We start from the raw sequence: 21,051 nt of genomic DNA, 5'->3' as shown, positions 1-21,051 counted from the left end.
TCTCTCCCCCTGTTTTTAATTACTGTCTAGCCTGTGATTGTATCATTGTTCTGATATGGGCTCAGTATCATGTAGAAGAAGAAGAGAAACAATGTGTACACATCACACATGTACATAAGACTCTTCGTCTTCATCGGACGTGCATTATGAGCAACCAAACCCAGTTCTGTCCTGCAGGGTGGAACTGCAGCACCCACTGCACGGAGCTTTGATCATCAATAGGTTTTAAAGTTTGAGCCTTAGTAAGCACAGCAGAGAAAAGGCAGATTACTGTATATTTGCGTCTATTTATTGACAAATTTGATTAAAGTGAAATGTGAACTCTAGCTGGTTTATTCTCCAAAGGACCAGCTGTAAATCCATTTCTCCCCCTGGTCCCCCCCAATTGCTAAAGACTCTGTGCTCACCTTGTTTAGGTGGCGTCTGTCTGAGCTGTCAGTCTCAGGGAGACGCCCTCCGTCACTGGACGGACTGCCTGAAGAACACGGGCCAGAGGGTGGAGCGCTGGCACGTCCTGACCAACGAGTTACCAAGAACCTTCAGCCACGACTAACCCTGCGCTCCGTCCATGCACGGGGATCCCGGGCTTCCCTGTGATCCTCTTGACTTCTTCATGGGACTTCAGCAACATCATCACAGGGACGAGCGCTTATTCAAAGACTAGATGTGTCATTACAAAGAGCCACCATGGAGGCTGGAGGGTGGAGAGAAGCCGGAGCAGCATGGTGGTGTGCCTTCACTACAAATCAGTGAGTCGTACAAAAGGAAAACACTTGTTGGCTCTGTTAAGACACACACACACACAACACAGTAAACACTAGGCCTAAATGGGGTCTCTTCGCTTATGATGGGTGGAACACACGAAAATGAAATGGATGTAGACATAATTTACAGGCATGTTTTTACAGATTTGTTTAGTTAATCATATGTCCTCTGCTCTCTGGAATTAGATTTTTAGTGTCATTAATTTTTCCTTACTGTATGTCTGTTGATGACCAGTTTTCTCTCTACATAGCCATGATGTGACATAGTTGTTCCAGAGCTCAGCATCTGTTTCACACAGATGAGCCACAGCCACGTTCGCATAGTCCCTTATGTCCTATTTTTTATTCAGGAGTTCAGTTCAAAAGCGACTATGATGACCTGACAAACCAGTGTTGCCAAAGCATGTCATACAAGGTTTACTGTACAGGAGTCAGAGAATTCAGAATGTAAGAAAACATCTTTGTGATTTCATTTCCAAGCATGATCGTGTTGCGCCTTGACTCGCTGAATGATCAACACAAAAGCATTCAATGCTAATGTCAAACATACGCCGGGCTGCCTGCTGCGAAGCTAAAACCTCCATCACCTCAGAGGACGAGAGGAGACGAACAAAAGCCCTGCAACGAAAGTGTCTGAAGGATATTTATGGCTAGTGAACAATTAGTGTGATTAGCATCCTTTCTGGGTTGTTTTTGTCTACCTGATGAATGTAAAACATTATATTTTTCATTAGCCCCCTTCATAAAAAATATTTAAAAAATGAACATTTCTATGGAAATAATCAGAATTAATTTTTTTATAGTTTATTACCTTAAAAAAAAAACAAGACAAATTTGCTGCAAGGTTTGTAATTTACTTTACTTCCTTGATTTTAGTGTCCTTCAAAAAGGTTTGGCCGAATCTGAATCTAGTCTTCATGGATGTCTTCCTGGAAGATCCAGTGGTCACTTAAGGCTGGGCTGGCACAGATTCCTTCACATTATCCTTCAATGTTGCAAATGTTAACATATCTTATTTATGTAATGACAAACAGCCTCCCATAGAGCATCAAGTCAATAAGTGTCTATGAAGCATCAGAGGTGATGAGTCAGCTGGCACTGAAAGGTGTTAATTATGAGAAAGTTATACCAGTGTGTGTGTGTGTGTGTGTGCGCCCGCATGTGTGTGCGCACGTGTGTGTTTCTGTGGAAAGATCAAATACACACTGTACACACTGATTTAAACAAGCTACTCTTTATTGGCAAAAATAAAACATGGTGTAATTCTTCTACCCAACCATTCCTTTGAGTTAGACTAATGTTCCAGGTTGGACTCATCTCTGTCTGACTAATAAAATGCACCAAATCATTAAATACACCACATCCTGCAATATAGGTTTGATGAAGCTTGAAGCCTGTGAGACTGTGCTACAGTAAACTAGTAAACTCCCTGTACCCCTCAAACTGTGATGTGCATCTCCATAACACAACAATCTTACATTGTCAAGCGTGAAAAGTGATCAACTGCTCCGGGTTGAATCCTTTTTTAGCAACAGATGCGCTATGGTGTGTCGTGTATTGAAAGCTGAGTTACTGACCTGGCTCTTTGCCAGAGAGTACATTACTTATGTGAACTGATTGTTAAAGATTACAATATCTTCAATCTGGGGAAATTAAGAAAGTATGTTTTTTAGCTGACTTAACTGAACCGTGACATTGCGTGAGATATGAAACTAGACAAATTAAAAGGTTACACATACAGTAACTGAGCAATGGAAGTAAAATATAACTTATAAATATTAATATAACTTAAATTAGTTATTACTTATGTAGCTCAATAATTGGAAAAACCTAAAAGGGACCAAACAGTTATTAAACAATCCAAACGTCACACTCGCTTAAATTAAACTTGCTTTGTGTAATGTTTGAATGTGTGTAACGAGGGCAGTGTGTTTGATCAACCATTATGCTCTAAAGGTGCAGTAATAATGTTAATATTTTTAGCGAAGTTCATCCAGTTCCATCCAGAACCTGGAGGAGTTGGCTACATTTCCAGAATGAGGGATGATCCTTTAGAGTCCGGAACTAAACTTTGCTGAGGGCCAGATAACAAGTTAATCTGTGTGTGCGTGTGTGCGTTATTTATGCTAATCACTTACACTTGACTTTCTTACAGCCAAATGCAAATTCAAACGCTGACACAGTGCTGAGATGAGTCAGGGTTACTGAGCTACGATGGGAGCGGGGGTTCATTAATCAGGAAATAGCACTAGAGTAGAGATACTGATATACTGTATAAATACAGCGCATATCAAAATTCCCCGCATAAAATTTCTGTGTTATGTCCACAGTACATGGACTCCATTCCTATTGCACTCCGTAAAAAGACTGTGAAAAAGCCTACAATAATTCTCTACATCTGATGGTGGTGGTGGTGATGATGTTGATATTCTATCAATCAAAGTGGTTCTTCCTTGTTGTTGCATGATGCAATATGTTGATATACTTCTTTATATCTCTATACTCCCCCTGCCTGTTTTCTAACTCAAAGTGATGAAGTGAGACATAATGAAACATTCAGGTACAGTTCGTTTAAAAGATACAACAAATCTTCTGTTTACAGTGCTATCGTTGATTATTTATGCACGACTGAATGTATGAATGTGGCTTTCTATACAGTAGTGTTGGACCGTTGTTTACACTGACCTTGTGCTTTACAGCTGTTCTTACATTTCTATTCGGTGTTTTATGTACAATGCAACAATAAATTTGGAATGCAACAGATTTGGTTTGTTGTCTTGTCTCCCCGAGTGCCTTCAGCAGTAGATCACTGCTGCCCCCTGCTGGCACGGAAGTATATTTTTACACAAAGACAAATGTGGTCAGAAGTCCAGTACTCCAGTATAGATCATGCACAATTGTGCTAGCCTACACATAAAAAATCTGCATATATGTAACCAACTGCTAGTATCAATCTTTGCCTTCTCACCTTTATACAAAGGTATAGTCACACAATACAACAATACTTGACTTGATATGACTTACTGTACGTATATGGATGAATATTTTTTTCTAAATATATTTTAAGCAGACAACCTTTGATAATTATAATAAATGGAATTCATCCTGTACCTTTTAAACTATGTTCATTCACATCCATCACATCTACAAGAAGGGGACATGGCCGCACACACAGGTCCCTGTTAAACTGACAAATGTTAGCTCGGGTGTACATTTCCGATCCACATAAGCATCCAGCAAACAAACAGCGACTTGTGTGACCTCTGCCTGACCCTGATCTGATCTTCACTCCTACCATACAGTGACTTCTCAGAATCGGAAGTCTTTGCGGTCAGACACGTTTTTTTTCTTTCCCTTGGTGACGGCCCAAATTCACCGTTCGCCCACAAACACGACGACAGTGTGTTCAAGTCTAGCAGTGCTGCTAAAGTCTAACACAAATTGTCACAAATTGTGAATTGACATCACATTTATTTATAGATAAAAAGGGGACTAATGATTACGCTTGTCCTACAATGAAACAGCGTGAAATGAAACAATGTGACAATGAAATCCAAATCACAAGTGCAACATCTGATAAGTGCAGCTGTTGCAAACTTTTATAATATTATAAGTGATAACAAAAACAAAATCATCAAATAGTTTCACTTAACATTTATTTTGTCTAAAAAACCCAACATGTTTTACACACATTAATACAAAACACTGACAGTGACACTGAGAAAGGCTCTGCAGACATGATCTACATATTTACAAGCTTCACTTCTGAGATATGTTGTAAATCAAGACAAAATAAAAGGATCAGCTGTTTAGAAGTTTCCAATGATTACAACAGACTTTGTTTAAAGCCTTGTTACATTGATTTGAAAAATAGGAAAACAAGTATTTTATTTTGTCTTTAAAGTTTCCTGTTGGAACCGGATTTGGGTGCTTCACTTAGATCATTAGTTTCACAGCAGCCAGGCTTTAAGCAGCCCACAGAATCACAGCAGAGCGACAACACAACAACCTGAATAGATTTCACAGTTTCTCTCGTCTATCTCTGTTCTCTCGGGGCTCGATCGCACGCACGCACGCACGCACGCACGCGCGCGCACACACACACACACACACACACACACACACACACACACACACACACACACACACACACACACACACACCTGTCACCTGGGCAGGAAACGGCGGCCTGCTCCACTTCACCGCAGTGTGTTATCGTGCAAAAACAAGACTCAGCAAGCAACTTCACATTCCACTCAAAACTGCCAACGCATCGCTCTCTTCTTTGTAATCGCCCCAGAAAGATGGGAACGATACGAACAACAGTGAGCAGCCACGTCAGTATATTTTCACTTCATAGACTTTTAATTGAGACACTTGAGATTCAAATCTGCAACAAGAGACGTCAAACAGGAAGTCAGACTCTGCACTGAAGCCTCCTGTGTTCTGTACTATTTGTCTTTATCCCCTAAACTCAGACTTTGTTGATTTGTTCATCAGCGCAGTTTAACTGGACATCTAACGTAGTCAAATACAATAATTAGAAGATGTAGCTTTGAGCTTATTTATCTTCTCCTCTCATACCATTACTTGTGCCTCAACTTGGCCCATGGAATGAGAAAATTTCTTATTTTAATGTGACTGACACAAACATATTTCAAAACCACAAAAACATTTCAACTGCAGTAACCAAGGAGGAACTCGGACGAACCAAACTCTTGGTTCAGGGTCGGCGTTTACTTCAACATTGTGGGAGTTTAACCTCAACAACCTTCAAGGAAGGAACTAGTTACATTATAGGTGTCAACTACTTGGCTGTAGTGTTGGTAGTGGGTTCATGGGCCACTGTTGGCTCAGATGGAGGAGGCATAAGGTGACATGCAGCACCCTGTGTCAGTGTGTGTCTGCTCTACGACGCAGGAAGCTCATTAAGTTTGAAAACTACAAACAAACAAACACCTTTAAAAGGTGACTTTTTAAGGCTGGTTGTGACTCTTTACAGCTGCTTCTTGAATCTTCACTGGAAGAAATATTTAGCCTGTATTTGAAATATTATTACTACTATTAATACCACTTCTTAATGTACCATTTCATCAAGAACGGCAATGATCTTCAGTTAGAAAGTGAATCATTGTTAATACTGATTAGATGAAGCATCGTCTCTCTGGCAGCTGACCAACAACAAGCGCTCCATTATTCTTATTCACTATTATGACAAACTCTCACAGCTTCATGTTGGCAACTCAATGAAATGTGCTATTATTTTAGAAATGTTTATGACAATGTAACTAGATGATTTCCACAATCACAGAGTTGATGATGAGCACAGCTCCTGAACTCAGGAACAAACCCGAGTCTGTGAGGAGCTGAAGGGAAACAGAGAATTCATTACTTCTGTGTATTCTAGTAAATGAGCTCTTTCCATGTCACAGGCGCTGGATGAGCCTTGCTCACTTTTCTAACCACCACCACAAGCATTTTCAACACGGCTGATTGAATCAAATGCAGCCTGATGCTAGTGGTCTGATAAGTTTAGTTTCAATTGCTTTTTTAGGGACAAAGCAAAGAGACGCAGCCTGATCTCTGAGACTTCAGATTTCTGTCAGATCATTCCCTTCATTGTAAAACTTGAGAAAGAAAAACAAATAAATAGATAAATATTGAGGATGCATATGCAGAAGGACTCTTCCTTAATAGCCAGCAGGAAACAAACATGTAGAGTCTCGAGCATGTTATTAACGTAGATCATTATTGCTTCTACTGGAACATCCGCTGGTTTCATCTTACTATTGACTTATATTTATTTTATATAGTAGCCTTTTGTTATAATAATTTAAAGTCCAGGTAAAGCAGCAATAAATATTGGTTCTGTCACGCTGTCGGAAGATTGGCTTTTAACCAACTGACCAAATTAATTTGCAGCGTGTAGCTGATTCTGCTCAGATGAGGCCTAAGGACTCTGAGAGTTTCATCCACATTCATAGAACTCAGCTCTCCTCTCCTCTGAAGTCGGCATTTCAATGCCCGCTGCGTTGGATCCGCTCTGTCCTGCTGGTTCTCCAGACACGCCTCAGCTTTCTGCAAGCTGTCTACTCACACATGGCCATGCCTCTTCTGATGCCAAAGGGCTGATGGGAAATCGTGTTCTTTGAAGGCTATTACATCATTCAAATATTGGGCAGTAAAACATGAATCGTACCTTATTTAATGCACCAAGTAAGTTTCTTGCAATTCTCATATCTTGATGCTTCTGAGCTGGGTTCTGGTTTCACTTCACGTTACAGTACGTGCTCCAGTGTGTGAGCTTCCTTTCTGCTTCACCCACAAATCCTGACTCATGACACGATCAAAAACGAATTAATTACTTGTCTAATGCCATAATCAGAAACAAGCCTGTGATCGTGCTTCACCCACTACCTTCTGTTCACTGCTTAATGGTGATGGATGAGGTAGCGTTATCAGGTAAGGTTAAACTAAATTGACCCTGTGTGAAAACGTCTTGAGAATCATGTAAGTTCATTGACCTGCCATCAAATCTGACTGCTTTTCAATTAGAGACCAAAAGAATGAATGGAGCATCTAGCTGCACGCGAAGGTTGGTTGTAACAGGTTCTCCACCAGGAATTCAAGATAATATGCACAAGAAACTACACATAAGTTAAAGTATCTATTGTATAGATACTGCTATAATAATGTATCATATCTGTGGCCCACTAGCAATAGCTCCCAGTCACACACTTACATTTAATTAAAAGAGTGATACATGTCTCTGTGGGTCTGTCCCCTCAGCATCAGCATCATTCGCTCCTGGCGCCTGCTCATGCATTGGCCAGGTAGCACATGTCCTTCTTCAGGTGTATCTGCAGGCCGCTGGTGCTGGTGAAGGACTTGGTGCACTGGACGCAGCGGTACGGCTTCTCCCCCGAGTGCGTGCGCTTGTGTTTCTTCATGGTGTCGCCATCGCTGAAGGTGCGGCAGCAGTACGGGCAGCTGTACGGCCGCTCGCCCGTGTGGATGCGCAGGTGCCGCCTCAGGTTGCCCCTCTGGCTGAAGCTCTTGGAGCAGAAGGTGCAGCGGTGCGGCCTCTCTCCCGTGTGCGTGCGCAGGTGGCGCCGCAGGTCGGCGGACTGTGCGAAGGACTTGCAGCACCAGTCGCAGGCGTACGTTTTCCTCTTCTGCTCCAGGTGCAGACGGAGGCTGCTGGCCTGGCCGAAGGCCTCGCCGCAGCGGGGGCAGCGGTGGACGAGCTCGGCGACGAACCCCACCGCGGGGCCGTCGTCTGCCGCACCGGTCGTGGTCTCCTGGGACGACGTCTTGTTCCGTTCAGCGAGCACCAACACTGTCCTGTCTGCGTCCGTTCTCAACGCTTCCTCTGGAGAAACATGAGTGGCCACAGGTGATGTCAGTGAGTCTGTGAGACCTTCAGGTTCTGTCACGTTGCATTCCCTGGGTTCTGTTTTGATATGAGCTGGGGTCTGTGCTTCATCTTTGACCACGGGAACATCAATGTGGATTTTAGGGTACGGGACGGGGGGAGAATTCAAGGAGGAGTGGGATGGTTGAGATGAAGGTTTCCCTAATGCCTCCTGTTGAGGGCTGTGCCCCAGTACTGGCTCCCAGCACTCAGCCTTCTTGTCACCTTGCCCTTGGGGAGTCTCACTCTGGACCGACAGTAACTGCACAGGCACCACCTGCTCATGCCTCGGCTTGGCCGGGTTAGATGGAGGCTGCCTGGGCTGGTTCAGGGTGGAGTCGGACTCTTCTGAGCGAGGCCTTGGCTCTGGATCATTGGGCGGCTGCTCTGGTGCAGAAAAGCCAAGACTGGACCTAGTGGACCCTGAAGCACACGTAACAAATTACCAATCAATACAAAAATAGAAAACTGATACAAAAATCCACAAACTTAACCGACACTTTTATCAAGCTGAATAAATTAGCCAGTTAAAACTTTGAATCGGATTTGACACGAGTTGGGTTAAAATTTCATGAGGTTAGATAAAAAAAGATACATCTGTGAAAAGAAGAAACGGATCACTAAAATTGTTAGCGGATGATTTTCTATTGGCTAAAGCCTCCAGATTAAAACTACTTTTGCATATGAATCACAGCCGTGTCTTTCAAGTTGGACCAAATTAGACCCTACAAATACAAGAAACAATCATGGAAATCGATTAAGCTTTAAACGATTTGTAAAACTGAGTTGCCCTACAGCTGTAAACACGTCATGCGACAATATGAAAATAAATCGTCGCTTAAGGTAAATGACTAATCCCATAACGTTTAACATCAGTCCGTGCAAACGTTACTGAATAACGCTGATCAGTCCTGTGCTACTTCAGAATCTCATTACTAAACAGCTGACTCTCGTTTACGGTCACGTTCCTCTTCCAAACAAGCGAAATCAAGGAATTGCAACAAAAAAGCCGCATCGTTCTTAACCGTCTGGATCAATTTTACCAGACACCGGGTGTGAAGTGACGCTGTTCACAACACGAAACAACTTTCACGTGCGCGTTTTTGGCCGGTACTGATGGTCAAATCCCGCCAAACAGTTTAACTGGGCCTGTTCGCCAGCGCGGTTCGGGACGGCGGTTCGTTCAGGGAGCTAGACGCTAGCTCGGCCCTTACTCAGCCACTCGGTCTCGGCCTCCAGCAGCAGGATGTCCCGCAGCTGCCTCCGCAGGCTCTCGTTCTCTCGCTTGGTCCTGGCCGTCTCCTCCCGGTACTCGGTGACCGTGTCCTCCACCACGTCCAGGATCTCTTTGACCACCACCGTGAGCCGCTCCGTCAGGTAGGCGTTCAGCACCTGCAGTTTGGTCATGTTGACTTTGGAACCATAAAAGCAAAAAAATGTATGTGCTGCCGTATCCACAGCGGAAGCAGAACCGGACAACAACAAACGAAACGGGAAACGAACCTCGCTGAGGCGTCAATAATGCCCCTTCACAATAAAAGTCATTGAAAAATAATAGGCGTCATAATAAAAAAAAATTGTAACTTCAGCAAAGATCTCAAAATGCTAAATTCAGCAAATAAGTAAAATAATGAAAGGTTTCAAAGTCTATTAACAAAGGTTTTGTCAAAGCATATAATATAATATAGAATGTGCTGGTTTCAAACAGCTGCCGTATAGTATTATATTCATATCATTTTGTGGAAAATATTATTTGTCTCTTTGCTTCAACAAAATGTCATCTTATATTAGTTTAATTTCTAATAGATTTATGTGAGGTACGTTTTTACTTAAATTAGTAAAAGTATTCTACTTTTTAGATTTACCTTTAGCGCCCCCTGTTGATGCTTTAGCTCCTCATCCTTCACAAAATCCAGAAGCCTCATAACATTCTTATTAAAATGAAGTGAGTCTCTTTGAAATTATTGTAAGAATCGTGTGTCCCTATCAGTGTTACTTATATAAGTATGTACCTTTTATTGTGACTGATAATATGATCTAAAAAGTCAAATGTGGAAATATAGAGTCATTTTAGAGTTCATCACTAAACAGTAAATTAGTTGTTTTATTTGTGGCAGCATAACAGAGAGAGAGGTTCTTTAAGCAAATTGAGAAATATGTTGTATATTGTTCTCTATGAATAGAGATACTATGTTGAGTTCCATCTAAATAGCATTGTTCACTACTGTTAAACTACTTTTCTTCTTTACCTTCTTCTTTAGACTGTTATGGCTGTTGGCATTAACCTACTGGATGCATTTAAAGTTCATTCAGTGTTTAAAAGGCACAGCAAACCCCGCAGTCTTGTATGTCCTCTTCTTAATATTGTTCAAATTCTTTGTTCCAGTTACTGTATGTATGTAGACCAACATGTCTAAACATGCTTAGCTTCTTTCTGTTTCATTTATTTCATCAGTGATTTTAACAACATCTTGTATTGTATTTATTCAGACCTTTTTTTCTATTTTGCAATATTCTCGCTGCTCATCATGTAACAAGACTGATCTCAGTTCACTTCCAGTAAACAGCCTAAATTTTTAGCCTTCATTTTTTGCCTAGGTTAAAATGTCAATTGAATATTCATGATAACAGCCAGCAGCTGTTATTTTAAGGAAAATACACAGACCTTATGGGTCTGTGTATTTTCTTAATGAGATTTCTGTTCACCTGTGATTAACACTTTTTTAAGTAGGCCTGTACTGTAAGTGTCTGTATTATCCTCACAGATGGATGTGGTGTTGCAGAATCTATAGAGCATTGTTGGGCTTGTACTCAGTCAGCAGAAATACAGCAGGAAGGCGCTATGAAAGAGTGCAGTTAGACTCATCATTAACCAAAGCTAGACAGGAAGCTGAACCTGTTTTTCAAAATAAGTACTTAATGTACAAAGGTCCATATGTCCACGTGTTCTCTTACAAGAACAGTGTTTCTCATGCATATGGAGAAAGAAATTTAGCCCAGAAGAATGTTTCGGTATGAAAACATGATATGCATGTAAATATGACTTAAAATCAAGTGAATAATGTAACAGCATTTCTGCTATTATATCAAATATATTTATAAGTCATGTAAAATTAACTAATTAAAATATTAATAATACAATTATTATCATTATCCAGAATACATCTGAATGATAAAACTGTCCCTCACTGTAATACAGATCTGGAGACCTAGTAGTTTGTTAGTGGACCATTATTTTGAAGGCTTTACACAGGACCTGTATTTCTACACCTTGTTGAAGCTTCACACCGGTGGGAGAGACCGTGGACTGCCTCCTGCTCATACACACACACACACACACACACACACACACACACACACACACACACACACACACACACACACACACACACACACACACACACACACACACACATTTCTAAGCCATCCCCTCCCTTCCTTTGTACCTCTTGCAGTGGAAGAGACAGGGAGCTGCTGCAGTGATACTCTACCAATTTGCATTTTCACCAAACCAAAATAAAACATATATACAAGCCCGGAAAACATCAGGAAACATTTTTTAGAACTCAACATTTATTCCAGAATCATCTCTTTAGGTTTTGGTCTTTATTTGACTCTTTTCTTCTCACATCCCTGGATTGTACAGCCTTTATTTCCTTTGAGGAGAAAATGAACATCCTTCTGCAGTTTCCTGTGGACTAGGACCAACTAATAGCTCAGAGATCAGCTGCTGTGGTAAGAAGGAGGTTTATTTTACATGTTGGGTGTGTAGAACATGTGGTGCCGTTAAGGTACCACAGTGGGTGTGTCTCCCTCCCTCAGCTCCGGCTGCATCACAATTCCATCTGGATTTTTCCTCCTCCTTTGTCTGCCTTTAATGCTGATGCATTTAGTGCATTTATGCTCCAACTGCTTGTATCTCTGTTTGTGACATATGTGTTAAAATGATCCATGTGTATCGGCATGTTGAAGTCATGATTATCTTATTATTCTGCTTCACAGTCCTTCTTTTCTAGAAAACCATAAGAGAAGCTACTGATCTTTGTCAATCTGACAGAATTCATGCTGAAAAGATGATACATGGTATGACGCATACAAAATTTATTAGTTTACTTATTCAAATCATAATGAATCTGCATCTTGTTTGAAGGAAACAGGTGCTTGAAGTGAACGATAATAGATTTTTTTCAACCGATTCAAGTGCAACTAATCTTTAAACCTGATTTTCACTTAGTTGTGCTGATTTCACCGAATGATCCACTAATAATTTAGCCTTGAACCCATTTACATTGCTCCAAATGATTTAAAATCACTTTCAATTACATTTTAAAAGCCGGGTCGACAGGGAAGTATCAGAGCTTGTGGAGCTCCAGGAATGCGGCTACAATACTACCTCCACGTTTAGCTAAGCAGTCAAAGTTGTGATTAACCTGAAGTGACAGTTGTGAGAGCCAAGACACCAACTCTGTGTGTCAGTCGACGAGTCAGCAGGATAATGGACGCTAATACGCTCCTGGTCCACACATGATGGAGATGCAGGGTTGAGCTGACCCAGCCGACGTTGACTTGCATGAAGATGAACTGATCTGAGCTTAAAACAGCTTCAAATAAAGCAAAGTATGTGTGCTTCAGTTTATTCTGTCTACAAATTTGACAATTGCAGTTTGTAGATTTTTGGGACATTGTTTGATAGTTTGAAGAGTTGTGTTTTCTCCTTCTTCTTCTCACAGTCCAAAGAAGAAAGTTAGGACAATCAAACTGTTGCGTGTCTCACAACATCTGTAAAGTGAGATTGTGTTAGAGTCACTATGTTAAACACGACTTATAGCCTAACGACCAACGAGCAGAATGAGCTAATAACAAGGTGCATGAAGATGCACAGCCATTATCCAGTATTTATTAAAAGTTCTGTGTTGGGTCACTGCATCCAATGGCTAATGGTCTAACCTGACATAAAATAAACATAGTGTACAGTAGGCCGTGAGTCATTATGCTGCTGCTGCTGCTGTGTGGCTAAAAACAACACACACTGACAGTTTTAATAATGGTCTCCTCCTCAGTGATTCGTAAGTGACCAACGCAGCTCACGTTAATCCTGCCACTCAGTGAGAAGGGACAAGAGCAGCAGCAGGTTAATTGCTGTGGGATTCAGCAGTTTAGACCCCCACTCCTTTAATGACAGGTCAGTGTTTCATTAAAGCCCTCTGCCCTTAAAGTTAGCACACGTAAAGTTAGCACACGTGATACAGACATTTGCACTCCACTACTTCTACGCAGAACGTCCCCTGTAACAGTTGATGTAGTAAAACCGCTGCGTTCACTTCTCATTTAAAATAAAAATCAATGGAAGAAGATAATTGTTTAAAAGCATCTTTATCTAAAAAAATATTTTTAGCCCCAATTTTGTCACTTTTGTCATTCTGTACCATGAGGTGTGTGTTTGGCATAGAAGAAGTAACACAGATGTAACATTTGACTTTAAAACTTCAGTTCTCCCATATTTCCTCTGATCACCTATATTTTATTTAGTATGAATCATTTAGTCATCATCACACCTGACTAACCTGGATCCTTCTGAACCACAACAACAATCAGGTCATCGATCAAAACAGTACATACAGTATAATGATAATGTCTATATCGTGTGATGACTCAGTCAATTAGGTGCAGATATCACTTCACTGAGTGACTCAGTGTCTTGTTCTTGGTCCACCAGCATTTTAAGTAAACTAGAGGTTTTTATAAAGATGTTGTTGAAAAAAGTGGTTCTGTGACAGTACAGTATGTACATCTGTCCAGATGCTCCAGCATAAAGCTGTCCACAAAAATGAAAAGAAACTGAAACTATTTGTTAATATAACAGTGTTACAGTATATACAGTAGTATAACAGTGTTAATATAAGTTTTTCGGAGGCAGATGGATTTGAACAGCTAAGCAATGGGCACTTCTGTGGGTGACAAACAAAAAAGACTGGACTTCTTCCAGAGTTTTGGAGGTCCTTTGAAAAACAGCGTGCTTCAGATTACACATGTTTTGAATTACACTGCAAGTCCGGCTATGGAGAAATACGCTACGTCAGGAAACGTGCAGTGATATAGAGCGTTCCCCTGTAACAGAACACGTTGCGTCTGTCAGCTCTTACAGAGCGAGGCAGCGCTGCAGCATTCGCTCCCCGGGGGAGAAACAGTAGCAGTCATCAGTCGAGCCGTGGCAGGTCATTACAATGGAGAGTGTGGAGTTGCTGCAAGGGAGCTGCCCCCCCGCCACACACACACCACCACCACAACCTGCTCTTTAACAAGCTGTTCATCCTGCAGGCTGTCGATCAGATCAATGAGCTGCTGCACTCGTAACATCCGTGAATCAAATGGCGGCTTTTATTCATGAAGAAAAGCTGCAGGATGTATTAAAGTGTAAGAAAACACTGCATGACAGTTTACTCAGAGCTTCATTAGGTTTATTATTATTATATGCATTGACAATATACATGTATAGTAACTTACAGTAGTGATGTAAAGTAGCAGTAATTGAAAAAGGTACATTCACATGTGGCAGTAGACAAGCTGTGCAATGGTTTAATAATGCTTGTATTTTTTTGGAATAGATTTAATTAATTAATTAATTAATTGTTTTATATTATGAATTCAAACAAACTTGAACTTTTGAAATGTTCCCCTCGCAGTTCATGTCTGTCTTCTTGCCCAATGAAAAAATTTTTACAGTGCTTCGATAATTGACTGTTTTTACACAGCGTAACAACCATGTTCAGGAGGTGTAACACCTCACAGTCTATAATTATTCCTGTATAATTAATCACTTCCACGCTTCAGCTGAATGACTGACAACATAATATGCTCTATTCCTTAAAAAAAAATCCGTCTGTAGCTGATAAATTGCAGTATTACTTCATGGACTTTAAAAAGACAATCTTAACAAAGCGATGAGAAGATACAGACTGAGCTGATGTCCACCTACGCCACAGACCTGCAGTCGGAAACCTCAGCAGCCGCCACTGAGACACCGTTGAGTCACAGCAACAAATGAACGACCTCGTCAACCCACACACACAGATCTGGAATATAGATATTTAACACTTGATGTGATATAAACTTTGCCTTATGTAGAGATGGTCCCGAGTTTAGATACAGCTTGAGAAATCACCGAAGGCCACAAAATTGCCACAAGGTGAAAATCCTGAAGTGAAGATGTTGCTGTTGGTGTTTTAAATGTGAAACTACGGTAGTCATATGTTGTTTCACTAGATATCTGATTACACACACTTTATCTGTGGCTTAAAAACAGCAGAGCAATAACAGATGTAATAATATTCTTTCATGCAGCAGTTTTCATATTCTCTCTTGGATCTCTGGAGTCGCCCTCAGGCTAAAAATACAGCAGGTATTACTGTAGGTGTAAACAAATCTGAATATAACCAACATCCCAGAGTGTCTGCACTGTAACAGTGAAGACTGACCATCAACATTGAAGGACTGCCAGCATAATTAAAAGAGCTTCACTGAGCTGAACATGTCGGTTAGAGTCTCAATTAGACCAGCTGATTCAACTCACGTTGGGTTTTGATGAAAAAGCAAACCCAACAGCCGTTTTTAAACTCTTTCCAGACAGAAGCTCTCCTTCAACCCCTCACCCGCACCGTCTAATGGCCACCAGTGCCACTGTTACCCAGGAAACCAGCAGCATGGAGGAATCCCAGCAGCCAATCAGCGCCCAGGATGGTGCAGACCCTGAACAGGCCCCAGTAACCTCTCAACCAGCCAGCGCTGAGCAATACAGCGTCCCCGCAGCAACAGAGGAAGGGAAAGTCATGGACCACCTGACAGTGATCGATGAGAATACGGAAACCAGTAAATACGACGCTCACTCTGCCCCTGTGTAACGCATCCATTGACGCACCAACGAATCCTCTCCGTTGACTTCCCCTCCAGGTAACGGGATCGGCCCGGTCATGGGAGACTCCTCCCCCACAGCGCCCTCTGTGTCGCCCAAGCTGCACTCCAAGCCCGGAGGCCAGTCCAATGGCCGGGCTCGCTTGGGCAGCCGGTCCGGCTCGTTAGCGGCGGGCTCCCCCAGGCCCTCGCTCACCCGCCAGCCCAGTGCAATCACAGAGGCCGCTGTGGACGGATCCAAGCCGAGGGACTACCTGATCCTGGCCATCCTGTCCTGCTTCTGCCCGCTGTGGCCTATCAACATCGTGGCCCTCACCTTCTCTGTGATGGTATGACTGCAGCTCCAAGTTCAGATCAGATTAAATTACAGTGGTGGTGCTATTCCATGTTTTTTTTTTTTCCTTTCAGTCCCGCAACAGCCTACAGCAAGGCAACATAGATGGCGCCCGCCGTTTGGGCCGTAATGCCATGGTTCTGTCCGTGGTGTCCATCCTAGGAGGTATCGCTATCATCGCTGCCGCTATCGCTCTTAACTGGGGATGTAAGTAAGGTGCTTTCAGTATCAGCTCACCGAAACAGTGCTAAACCTTGATCCCATTCTGTGTGGTCTCCTGTTTCCAGTGATACTGAAATCCTGATGAATCTACCTGGAATCACAAGCCCGACTTCACGACCGCATCTTCACGACGAGACGCCGCAAGCCCCTTCACCAGATGAAAACGAACACAGATCACTTCCTGTTCCTCGCTGTTTTTGTTTCTTCCTGCACGCTGAGCATGGTCTGCCTGACACTCTACCTCTAACGCGACGGGTGACGCCTCCCAACACAGAAGCACCACCTGCACACAGACCAGGACACTGGGAAGCGCTGATTCCATTCTGTGGTAGCAGACTCTCACTAGATTTTCAGTTCACCATTGAACACTATATTGGTTGTCATGGGAATGGACATTTGTCTCCTTGGAAATGGAATTAATATGCTCAATGAGTCTCAATTCCACAGGTCTAGCCATCAACAACACAGTTCTGGCTCAACTGAAATGGGCATGTTGGTTTAGCTTCTTCAACCTGAACTAAGGATGAACCGACGCTCGTATCGCTGTGAAGGCAGGAAAGAAAAAGACAAATCTTTAATGAGGAGGATTTTTCATCAGCCACCTGTTCCCGTTGTGTTTATTGCACATGAACACAGAAGTAGAAATGCCAACACTGGTGCCGCCTGACGTCACGTCTGTTTTACCAAACGTCTCATCAATGATTGATCATTAGACATGTCCCTTTAGTTGACTTTCGTCTACTGTAGGAGAAACATAGGGTTAGAAAAGCTAGAGAAGGTTACAACATTGGCAGTGCAGTAACTAGTGCAACTAGGAAGTTGGAACTATACCTCATCAACCGCCTACACAGATCTGCTGTATCTGTACATGTAGGTAAACTGAAAACAGCATCTAGGGCTTATGGGAAATGGTGTTTAGATCAAAAGAAGTGTGTACCAAGCAGAAACATTTTTATTTCTTTGAGTTGCCAGTGACATTTTTCAGACGTCTGCAACAGAACCTAGAAGTTTGGGACCACGTCAAATAGCATTTTATAAAAGTTGCTAGTAACAGAAATGGCGACAGTGAGCACATGGTCTCATCGCCATCTTTGGTGCGGTGGAGATGCTGCATTTCGTACATTACAAGGCAGGTTTTCACTGAGACCTGCTTAATGACATAACCAAACTGTTTTTCTTTTCAAGCTTTAAATGAACAATGAATTCATGAAGACTTCATAAATTGTAAGAATCATGAGGTCGTGACGTGTCCGAGAGATAAAGCGTGTGTCTGGGGCAGAAGAAGACTGTGTGTGTTGTGTACTTACTTACAGGAGCTGCGGTTGTCTGCAGCGCTTCGCTTGTAACTGACTCCAGCTGATTCAGATATATTTTATTATGTCTCTGACCACACAAGGTACAGCTTTATCCATTTAATGGACAATAGGTTATGGACTGTAGATTCTTCAAAGCCCCCTATTAATTTACATAAGGTTCCATTTACAGAGTGGTCAGGTTCCCATGCCTTCAGCTCAGGTCCTTTTCATTTTTGGTAAAAGTTCCTTTTGGTGTTGTTTGTGTCATCTCTGGCCTATAATCTCACATTCTGTTGGTTCTGATTATAACCCTGTTCCCATTAAAGAGTTTAGAGGTGGACATTTTTGGTTGTTTAACAGAACGATTCATTCCTCTTAAAGCTCATGTGGACCTTGTGTAGTCAGCGTTTTCTCTGATTTCAGAGGCATGGTGTCACACTGTGCCAGACTCAGACCCGTTTTAGCCTGTCTGCGTACAAATGTACGAGCGCTGTTTGTTTATGGGATGAACTTTGAGGAGCTGAGTTGTTGTTATAAAGCTAAATCAACCCCTATAACCTGCGCATGTTTACACTATTTATTACAGAATGCTTTGACATAAGACTGTAGCCTCCTTTAGCGGCAGCGCTAACTGAATAGCACCTTGTAAATAAAGTGTATGAGAATGTATTCACCATATAGTGATATTCGCTTTTTCTCTTTGCAATGTTAAGGAGACCTAACGGATTCTCGATCAAAATGCACATCAACCGCAAGGTTTTTAGGAGGCGATGAACAAAAAAGCTTGGCTTGAGGGTTTAGGGCAGACAGTGTCTCTGTGTCCAGGTGACGTAAGGCTCAGGTGGAGGAAGAGTGGACAGATCTGCAGTGCAGCGTTCACATCATTTGGGAACGATTGTTAGAGATTACATTAAGTTTGGTTATCAGCTCCATATTATTTATTCTTTCATATTTATATCTACTTAGAGACTCTGGACGTTGACATAAACTATATTTGAAGTGAATGCTGCATGAGGTTACCGCCAATCCACTCCCACCTCCTCCCCCCCACTCCAGTACTGTATGTAGCATGCCTGTTTACTAATCACATTATGCAAAAGGTCTAAAAGCTCCCAGCTCAGTGTCGGTGTGACCGCTCGCTTCCTTGAGTTCTGCTATCGGTGGCTTCCTCAAGCACAGTTTTGTATTGAATCTGCTTGCGCTACCTCTCAGAGCTGCCTACAGTGTTTTCTTAACCAAGCCTCACATGGCGTCACATTGATCGTCGTATCTGACTGTTAACTCTAAATCCTGCTGTGCTTTCTGTTTTGCTTTGTTGCGCTACTTTTAGAAAGTATCACTACTAACATTGTGCAGGGTTTTACTCGTAAACACAAAACAGGAAAGGACTGGCAGACATTCTGCAAACAGAAAGACAAGTTGTCTGAAAATAAAGAAATGGGAAATTCTGAGGAAGGTTCTTCAGGCAGCAGGGACATTTAAAAGAACATTACATACTCATGATTTTATCATATGTCCTAACTTTAACCCTGTGACTAAAATTTAAAATTTAAAATTTAAAATTTAAAATTTTTAAAATTTTAAATTTAAAATTTACTTGTATTAATACACATAATACACATGTATTATGCATATAGAACACTCAGTTTCTTAATTACATTACACACTACATTGGCAAATTCTAATTTGTGACATTAGCCTAAATAAATTTGAGCATTCATACTTGAGATTAATCTCAAGTTAAAAGTACAAGGGGTCCTGACCAATCTTTCTCAGGACTCTCATTTGAAAAACACATAGGACTGGACCTGCTGATCAGCTGCCGTTGCAGTTGATGTTCACAGATCATGAAGTAATCCAACGCTCTCACATGCTCTCAATGGTGGTGTTTTGTACATTTATTGTTGATCATTTTCACTTCTTTTGTAAAGTGAGCTTTTCCATTTCTTCCTTGCTCCCTCGGTCTCTTTTGTATTTCCATTGTAATGTTTGTAATGCTCAGTATAACCTGCTTCCTGCTTGCTTTTTTTTAAATGCTGCAAGCATGAGTGTAATGTCTGCTGGATTTATTATGTCCTTCAATATCGATTGCTTTCTCCTGCCACTGGACTTTTGTTGTGCCTGTGCATGCCTTAAATCGACTGCTTTTATGAAGCACACAGAATGAGTATGGGTGTACACAATACATTTATCAAAAACACTTGATCTTGACAACTGATGTTAAATATTTGATCATGTTTGAAGGGAATAAATCCTAGTTCAATACTACCTCCTCCAAGTCTGAGACTCGTGAATTATTTTATGGGAAAATTAATTTTTGACAATTTGAGTGAGGTTTTGTTTGTTTGTTTAGCGTTAAATATTGCAGAAGGTAGCGCTAGCTATGCTAATAGGCCTCTGACTCTTTAGCATCACTCATGAGTTGGTTACTTTGTTGGATGTGCTTTTGCCTCTTTCAGTTGTTCTTGTTGACTTTCCGCAGGTTTTGATGGGAGCGTTTGTAACATCCTGCTGATCAGTCTGTTTTTTTCATGAAGCCTTGGTGAGATGCCCTGTGGTGGTCGTGGGTGATTTGCATTTTTGTTTTGCTGTAATGTGAGTTTTCAAGGCTGAAACCAAGTTTATTCATTTAAGTTGTAATGGTTTGAAAATGTAATAGGATCATTACAGATACAGATATACACAAATACAGTATAACATTTGCCCAGAGCCATAATATATTTTTGTTTGACACACTGTAGTACTCAGCTTTTGTCTCCATCCTTTTATCTTGAAGCCAAATGCCTGTGATGCACATGATTGACCTGATGTGTTACAGTTTCATTAATGAGAACACAACAAGGATTTATTTGGTAATATTGCTTAATGACACAATTTACCAATTTGACATTAATTAATTTTGAGGTTTATTATAAAACTTTGTCTTCAATAAACTAGAACATCTAACAATAGTAGAAATACTACTGTATTACTACTATATATACTGCTGTATACTACTATATTTAATAGTAACATATACAGTAGGTATGTGTTAACATTTAAACCCAGTGGCATGATCATCAGTAGACACTCTAGTACTGAGGTTATTACAGCTACGTCTCCTGGGTTTCTTAT

The 21,051-nt window shown here is 41.4% G+C and overlaps 3 protein-coding genes across 5 annotated transcripts in view; 2 read left to right on the top strand and 1 right to left on the bottom strand.

Moving 5' to 3' along the window:
• Nucleotides 1-3,527, top strand: part of doc2a (double C2-like domains, alpha) — a 36,654-nt gene extending 33,127 nt beyond the window's left edge. For both annotated transcript variants that reach the window (XM_029159983.3, XM_029159984.3), the window contains exon 11: nt 417-3,527. In XM_029159983.3, the coding sequence (XP_029015816.1) occupies nt 417-553 (137 nt within the window). In that variant the 3' untranslated portion in view covers nt 554-3,527. The remainder of the gene's footprint in view (nt 1-416) is intronic.
• Nucleotides 3,528-6,948: 3,421 nt separating this feature from the next.
• LOC114861018 (zinc finger protein 768-like) lies at nt 6,949-9,683 on the bottom strand. Its single transcript, XM_029159987.3, has 2 exons — nt 9,393-9,683; nt 6,949-8,601 (listed from the first exon to the last, which is right to left on the bottom strand). The coding sequence occupies exons 1-2, from the start codon at nt 9,583-9,585 to the stop codon at nt 7,583-7,585; spliced, it is 1,212 nt and encodes a 403-aa protein (XP_029015820.1). The 5' UTR covers nt 9,586-9,683; the 3' UTR covers nt 6,949-7,582.
• Nucleotides 9,684-11,604: 1,921 nt separating this feature from the next.
• Nucleotides 11,605-20,205, top strand: LOC114861024 (proline-rich transmembrane protein 2). 2 transcript variants are annotated; one of them, XM_029160000.3, is made up of 5 exons: nt 11,605-11,913; nt 15,806-16,044; nt 16,126-16,415; nt 16,495-16,627; nt 16,708-20,205. In XM_029160000.3, the coding sequence occupies exons 2-5, from the start codon at nt 15,840-15,842 to the stop codon at nt 16,722-16,724; spliced, it is 645 nt and encodes a 214-aa protein (XP_029015833.1). In that variant the 5' UTR covers nt 11,605-11,913; nt 15,806-15,839; the 3' UTR covers nt 16,725-20,205. The 2 variants fall into 2 exon arrangements, with proteins under 2 accessions (XP_029015833.1, XP_029015831.1); XM_029159998.3 differs by having other exon boundaries at nt 11,607-11,913; nt 15,802-16,044.
• The last annotated feature ends 846 nt before the right edge of the window (nt 20,206-21,051 follow it).

This window comes from Betta splendens, chromosome 8 (assembly GCF_900634795.4).
Source record: "Betta splendens chromosome 8, fBetSpl5.4, whole genome shotgun sequence".
Taxonomy (NCBI): domain Eukaryota; kingdom Metazoa; phylum Chordata; class Actinopteri; order Anabantiformes; family Osphronemidae; genus Betta; species Betta splendens.
The sequence above is the reverse complement of the archived record's forward strand: the minus strand, read 5'-3'. Positions and strand labels throughout refer to the sequence as shown.